Genomic DNA, 8,144 nt, shown 5'->3' with positions numbered 1-8,144 from the left:
CAGCTTAAATATAAACCCCTATGTCACTAGATGGATTGCAAACTGGCTCAAGGACAGAACCCACATGGTTAGAATTGCTGGAGCCATGTCAGACTCCAAACCAGTTACAAGTGGTGTCCCACAAGGCTCAGTCCTGGGACCTCTCTTGTTCGGTATATATTTCTCGGAGGTACAGGCCAACACGGAAGGACTGTGGCTGACCAAGTTCGCAGATGACTGCAAACTGAGCACCATAATCGACTCTCCAGCCGACACAAGCATCCTCCAAAAGGGCCTCATAGAAACAGACAACTGGTGCCAGAGCCATGGCCTCAAGCTAAATGCCAAAAGTGTATAGTCATCCCCTTTGGCAAAAACAAAGTGCCCACAAATTACCACATAGGTGGTAATCCATTAAGTACAGAAGAAGTAATTAGGGACCTGGGAACCCAAGTTGATAGCAATCTCTCATTTGACAACCACGTGGTCAAAGTGGTTAGAAAAACATTTTATATAGCCCACCTAATCATGAAGGGATTCACATCTAGATCAGGGAGGTCATCGTGCCTCTTTACTCAACCCTCATCAGGCCCATAATTGAGTTCAATGCCCTTTTGGGATGTACCTTACCAGACACCTGCAGCAACTGGAAAGACCCCAAAAGTACCTCACCAAGAGGATCAAAGGGCTCAAACAGATGCTATATGCTGCCCGGTTAAAGAAACTCCAGCTCTACTCAGTGGCATACCACCTGTTCAGAGGTGATCTGTGCCTGACGTATAAAGCCATGTCCAACCCGGAATTAATGGACATGCTGCACCTCAGAAAATCCAAATCCCATCGAGCTACGCTCCGAGACTTGAACCTCAGCACTGAAATAAATAGGACATGCTGGAGGGACAGATTCATAACCCAGAGGCTCCCTTCACTCTGGAATAAAATCCCAGTCCAGGTTAGGCATTGTCCCTCACTGACTCTCTTCAAGACGAATCTTGATTAGTGGATGGGAGATCATAGGTTTACCCCAGGTATCACTTCTGTGTCATTGTTAGACAGAGGCACAGTATACTAACCTCGAAAAAGGGCATAGCAAAATAAATTTAAAATGGGTGGCGAAAGCCAAACACATTCTGGCTAGGCTTATAAATGCCCTAGGGCAGATAGCCTAGTATGAACCTATGAACTTCGGAGGGAACCAGCTACCAGATGGTTCGATTAGTCTTTAACCCCCTATACCCAGGTCGGATGACCGATTTGCACGTCAGGACTGGTATGGACCTCCACCAGAGTTTCCTCTCGCTTCGCCCTGCCCAGGCATAGTTCACCATCTTTCGGGTCCCACCAGGTGCGCTCACGCTCCACCTACCTGACGGGATGGGTAAGAGGTCGGTGGGGGGATCCCACCTCAGCCAGCGCACTCCGGCCCTCACTTTCATTGCGCCATGGGGTCTCCTACCCACCCTCAGACTTGCGCACCTGTTAGACTCCTTGGTCCATGGTTCAAGATGGAACGAGTGGGTCACCGATGTCGCCGCGGACCCTGGGCACCCGAGATGAGCTCGCTGGCCTGGCGGTGGGATGTGGTCGGGCCGCACTGAGGGCAGTCTTTCCCAGTCGACAGTCCCGCCAGAAATAACATTGATAAGTGTATGGAAAAGAGGAATGTCCAACAAGGGTAAAATTACCCGGGCTTCCTAAAAGACAATAAATCAGAAGCTTGTTACCACTACGGAGCCTCCCACTCAATTTTAGTGACATCATGTATGCAAGTTTGCAGCTGTAATGAAGTTTGGCTTGAAATGTTATAGTATTTTATTGAACTTTCTGAAGAGCAAAATAAGACAAGGCAGTTGAATAATGTGCCACGGTCAGTTAGGGTGGATATACTGAGACACTGGTGCACATGCCTGGGAAACTAGCCTAATGCTCCAGTTCATCAAACAAAAGATCTACACTTGGATGGTTGCTAGCTTTAACTACTGCTTGGAAGTCTGGGAAGTTCATAGCTCTGCTTCTGACAGTTATTCATTGCAACATTGCAGAGAACCACGGAGACTGTTGGGTGAAGAGTGCAGATGACTGATAAGCAGAGGACAGAATAAAACCCAAAGGACACACCACAATAGAAGACTGACCAAGTACAAGAGTAAGCTTCAGCTGATGTTACTAAGCTAAGGTACTGCTTGATTTACATTTGCTGTCAACCTGTTGTTAACTTCCTGCTAGAAAGGTATTAGTTTATCTACTGGACAGACAGCACAGAAAAAACACTGTTAATCTGAAAGCAGCAGTTTGGGTGCTGTTCAAGTTGGTAGACAATTGTTTTTAAGGAATACTAAAGATGTTCTCATTTGCACATGGACACCTTAAGTGCATCGAGAACATCAACCTGAACACTGAAGGCAGGAGTTCCATAGGTTTGGTCCTTAGGGTTAAATTATTGTATAAAGGCACTTCATTACAGTCAGTGTGTGTGTGCGTGCGGGGGGGGGGGGGGAGGGTTCTGACACTGTAGTATCAGCAAAGGTGGTTATTATCCCAGCAAAAGACTGAATGCAGCTGTTTTATAACTGTGGAGTGAGTAGAAAGGCAAACAACAGGTTGCATTAGCTGTTTACAGCATGGTGAGTGGCACTAATTCATCTCTAGACAGGAGAACATGGATCACAAACTGTACTTAGTGTCAAGGCTGCCAAAAATGGGCATGGGTATTTGCCAATGCTAAGTGGGTTGAGGACCTAGCATACTTTAACCTACACCAGGGACCCATGGTCTATCCCCACTATAATGGCCAGAAGCCCAAGATTAATAAGCTACTATCAGACCAGTGTCCAATTGCTTATCCTGGGTTAACTGGGATAGGTCTGTTGAGCAAAACCTGGAAATAAACCTTTGCAGCATTCATAAATTATAATAAAACACCACTCCCTAGTTACCCAAATGACTACTGCATCCCGAAGCATGCACTGATTAATCAAAGCAGATATCTAATCTACAACAGTGTTTATACAGAAATGATTTAAGGTAATTAAGACACAATAGCAACACCAATAAATAATATTGTTTTTTATTAACACAAAATTATTAAACTGTTGAGACGTTTCAGTTTAACTCATACCAATGGACAAGAGTGTTGGAGAAACTAAATATAAATCAGTGTCTAAAAGACCATGTACTGTAAACAAACATGAGCAATAACATGCTTTTAATATTTAGTAATATGATGACAATATTTTTGGTCATACGTTTTTCCCCATAGCACATTCTCTACAGTGAATGGTTGTCATTTAATATTTTATTACACTTTATCTTAATACAGGAAAAGAATGGCATTCATTTTTTAACCCTGTACATTTCAGAGGTGTTAAATTCTAAGCAATCTCATTCAGGTCTATAAACTTTAAGGCTGTTGCTATAAATTGATAGGCAATTTTTCTCTAATATATTGATTCACTGTTACAACAGTCTGAATGCTACCTGTGATATATAACATAAACGTACTGCAGACTGTAATGTTAAAGGCAGAACCAAGATCCTTAAGGCAAATCATAATATGTGACCTGAAAAGGGTCCAATGGACCAGTGCTCTATCCTGGTTAACAAACATATAATGACCTTCCAAATACTGTACAGCCTGAATGAGTTTATGTCACATTTCTGGGACAGTACTTAAACATTTGAATAGAACAGAATATCAGATTACAGAACACGTGTTCCTTAATTTACACCCTCAAGACTGAGGAATGTCAACTGGTGACATGTCTAAAAACATTTTCTAGCAAACCATATCCAATAGTATGATGGACAGAAGATTAGCAACATGGACTGGAAAAAATGTGCTCCTCTTGAAGTATGATTTGAAGAATACCTTGAATAGCATCTTACTTAGTCAACATCATGCCTATCTCACCTTAAGTTTTGTCTCTGATTTGTCTTAACATTTCTGCCTGTATGACTTTTGTGATGGCTATGCCTTCTATAATTGCTTTGATAAGACAAATGCTTCACTGGCATAGCTATATGGTAAGAATGATAAAGCCCTGACTATAATCTAAATGACCCACATTTGAGTGAAATCTCAGACACTGCAGGAGCCAAGTATGGGAGGATGAGAGTGAAGGGTTGATGTCAACTTGCCTATTCTGGGGAAGAGGGGGGTGATTCTGGTCTGCTGATTCATAACAAGCAAGTACAGAGGCATGTAGGTAATGAATGACAAAAAAAATAAAAAACAATGGTGGGGCAGGGATGCGGTCTTGTTACTATCAAACCACTGACAATACCCTTGCTTGCACGCATGTGTGTGTATTTGTGTTAAGTGCATGCACACGCATACACACAGACACAAAGGGCAAAGTGGTCACTCACAGTGACTCAAGTGCCTATGTCAGCCATATAGGAGCATGGTTAGGGCCTTTACAAATGGTGTCATAGCTCACATCAGTAGATGCAGAACCAGCACCATGACTTCTTGAACGACTGCCTCTCCAACATACAGAGGACAAGCTGTACAGTGAAATAAATAAGCTCCAGATTGATGAGAGGGGACTTGGTGATTGGTGGTCACAGAGACGAAAAAGAACTTAAGACAATATGACAAAAATACTTCATCACAACGCAGCTAAACTTTGTTCCATAAATATCTTTTAATGAAACCAGTTAGAGTTATCAGTTTATTGGGTCCAGTGTCTGCTAACAATAAATGCATTCATATAAATGTAATCCATGCCCTTCTAACTGATGGTAGGGACCTTTTTATCTTATCCATTAACAGTAGTCAGAAAAAAGTATTAAGAAATGGTGCTAAACTGCAGAAAGTAGTATATATGGCAACATCCTATATTATAAGTGAACGAAGCATTTTAATCTATTTCAACAACTGTGCTGCCATCTTGTGGCAATTTAAATATGCAGTACAGAAGGGCAGAAACAGTATTATTAAGACCAAATCTAGTACAAATAGAAGAGATGTAATTTCTAAAGATTTAAAGTAATTGTTTAAAATGAAAAGGAAATTAAATTTCACATCATGAAATATTTATGATTTGGAACACATTACAACCTGTGAGGGAGCCTGACTAAAACACAAAAAAGAATAAATACAAAATCAAGAAATAAGAGTTTTTATATCTTTATAAACAAAGCAAGAATGGATCAAAATAATGCAATGATTCAGACACATTGCTATGCGTCACTTGTTAATTCAGACATTAATCTTACCCAGAACTTCAATGAAAACCTTTTCCTTGCAGATAGATGAAGAAGCCAAGATAACATCATAGTGCAGCATTTCTTCAGTTTCATTCCCCAGTTTAAATGGAAGATACAAACATATGATTCCAAGCACCTCAATTGCAATAGCAGCCCAAAGGTTGAAAAAAAAAAAAAAAAACAACAAACCCTCACATAACACTAATGAAAACTGACTGACTGAGGTACTGTTAGCTATTTTTGATAGCAGTCTGACCACTGGATTAGTCACCTAAGACAGGAAAGGTGACAGAGATAGCATTAAGAGGAAAAGGACAATTAGCCTTCTAAGCTGCATAAGCCAATCTATACAACTATTGGTCAAACCAGTAGATGAGATTCTAGATACGGCCTCTTAAGGGGATGTCAACCAACAGATCCATGAAGACATACCTCTATATACTGACCTGTAAATAGCTATATATAACCTGTGTGACAAAGGTATTTCATGCTGCACTACAGGTAGATTTTACATACCTTAATTTTTCTATCACCATTGACACTGGAAATGATAATTCTGTTGTTCAAATCTCATTAAGAAAAAATACCAATCATTTCATTCTGAAGTGGGAAATATAAATGGATGACTGACAAGATTTTGAGAATTGGGAATGTGGTTCTGGTTAGTAACATCAGAGTTAGTCTTCGGGCCCCGTCACTTTTCCCTGTATATGAAGGAATTCAGGAGTGCATAACAGTTACGTACACTAATGATAACAAAGTAGGTTATACCATCTCACCAGCAAAATCAAACTACATTTTAAATTATATTACAACAGGTGTCAAACTGGGCTGCCAATGAAAAATATCCATAAATATGGCAAACATGTTCATTTTAAAATCTGGGAAGAGTAAATACTTAATGAATTATGTCATTTGGCTTTCCTTTAAATAAGCAAGGACTCAGGTACTGGAGTTGATAAACATCCTTTTGGCAACATATAGATCAGCACTGCAAGGAATCAGACCACAGGAACAGTGTCAAAACTGACTACATTTAAAAAGACACAAAGTCTTGTTTAATTCCTTAATTTACAACAGACTTGAGTATGCATTGACTACATAGTAGCCTTGTGAGACGAATTAGAAAGCATTCAGACAGCATTTACTTATGCTGTGTACTTGACATGAAATATCTGAATTAATTGAAATAGGTTACACATGTAGCTCTAGCCGAGTTGCATGTGTTGGTATATGATTCAAAAATACAAGGTGATGACAATGTTTTTTTTCTCTCTCTCTGAGTGTACATGGTATGTAAATGATATATAGGTGTACAGGATCTGAGCGGTTCCTCCAAGAGCCTCCAAAGAAACATATCTCATTACAAAGAGGCAACACTGGTCAACTACAAGGTACAGAAACCGTGAAACTATTTAAACCAGTAAAGAGAACAATGCATTTAAAACAGTTTTAAAACAAAGAGATGGGAGGACAGAAACTGCTAGATAATGCAAACTGTTGAAGGCAGGCATAGAAAGATATACAGCCTTCTGTCTGCTCCTTATGGATTTGAGTTTTCCTTGTATCCTAAAGGAAGGATTCAGAGTATTACACAGTTTCTTGTCCTTGATATATGTCCCTCCCAAGATTCAAAAATAATGTTTGTAGCTCATATACAAGCATCCCTTGGCTATCATGCACATAGAGACAACCGAGCAAAAATAAAATGAAATACATACAGGCAAAAAAATAAAATATTTTGTTAGTTATAAAATCAGAGGGTTTTTATATAACTTCTGAAGTTTCTGTACACTCCTTTACACTTCTAAATGTTTGCTTTAATCACAACATTTCAACCTACACTATGACAGAAGGTGCAACCCCTGACAAATGTAAAAAAATACTAACGAGATTCATTGATTTATTTTATTTTTGGAACTGTTACAGCTAGCTGAACATCACGGTATCAAATCTACCTTGAAGGATTGGCGCAAACAAACTGAAATTCTTTAGAATTTCAAAGACTTTTATGAGAACCATTTTTGTGGTTTGAAATTAATTACTTTCCAAGTGAAAATTTAAATTCATTAGGAACTGTAAGATTAAAGGTAGTCTGAGGAGCTGCAGCAGGCTGAGGATTAGGTAGGCATGTTTTTAATCCTGCCTTTAATGGTGATGTGTCTTTAAGATGACCTGAAACGAGAAGCACATTAACATTCAGTCATAACACTAACAGTCTTTTTACATCTCACAGTATGCAACTAGCTATAAACCTCATAAATGAAACATATCCCATGCTCTTTCAAACTATGACTGCAAAAATACTGGTCTTTCAATTCATGATTCATAATGCTCCATATTTAAATACTGAATTCTAAGTAAGAAAATAAATAGTTATCTACATGACAGCAACTCATGCAATAAGAAGTTATGTACCTACCCATAACGTTCCATGTTAGTTGTCTTCTTCTCGCCTTCTTTCTTGCTGGATGGGTTCGGAGCCGATCCTCGGCTCCGACTCGGCCTATACTACAGCTCGAGAGCTATTTTTACCGGCTCGAGGCAGCCCTGTATCCCACAATGCCATGCGCTAACTCCCCAGATCTCTTTGACAGCTAACACATAGTATAGTTTTATTGTTACCAAAAAAAAAGCCATTATATAAAAATACGGTCTACCTGCTGGTAACACTCATGATACGGGTAACTCTGAATAACTATGTATCATGAAAGAAAAGGACTCAGAGACCTTCAAGTCTGTCCAGGCTAGGGGGCAGGAGGGAGGGACGCAAGAAAGAAGGCGAGAAGAAGACAACTAACATGGAACGTTATGGTAGGTACATAACTTCTTAATGTTAAGTTGTCATTCTCGCCTTCATTCTTGCTGGATGGGACAGCGTCCCTAACACCTTGGTCCTGGGTGGCTCAACGGAACAGACTCCTGAGTACGGTGGAACCAAAGTCAGCTCTATT

At 39.9% G+C, this 8,144-nt stretch overlaps 1 protein-coding gene across 1 annotated transcript in view; it reads right to left on the bottom strand.

The window, feature by feature from the left end:
* Positions 1 to 7,084: 7,084 nt before the first annotated feature.
* Positions 7,085 to 8,144, bottom strand: part of LOC122793657 (E3 ubiquitin-protein ligase TRIM35-like) — a 794,207-nt gene continuing 793,147 nt past the window's right edge. Inside the window, exon 6 of the mRNA XM_044061876.1 lies at positions 7,085 to 7,365. Coding sequence (XP_043917811.1) covers positions 7,232 to 7,365 — 134 coding nt within the window. The 3' untranslated portion in view covers positions 7,085 to 7,231. The remainder of the gene's footprint in view (positions 7,366 to 8,144) is intronic.

Source organism: Protopterus annectens, chromosome 2.part0, assembly GCF_019279795.1.
Source record: "Protopterus annectens isolate FY-2018-M chromosome 2.part0, PAN1.0, whole genome shotgun sequence".
Classification (NCBI taxonomy): domain Eukaryota; kingdom Metazoa; phylum Chordata; order Ceratodontiformes; family Protopteridae; genus Protopterus; species Protopterus annectens.
Note: the sequence above shows the minus strand (reverse complement) of the source record. Positions and strands in the feature narration are given on the sequence as shown.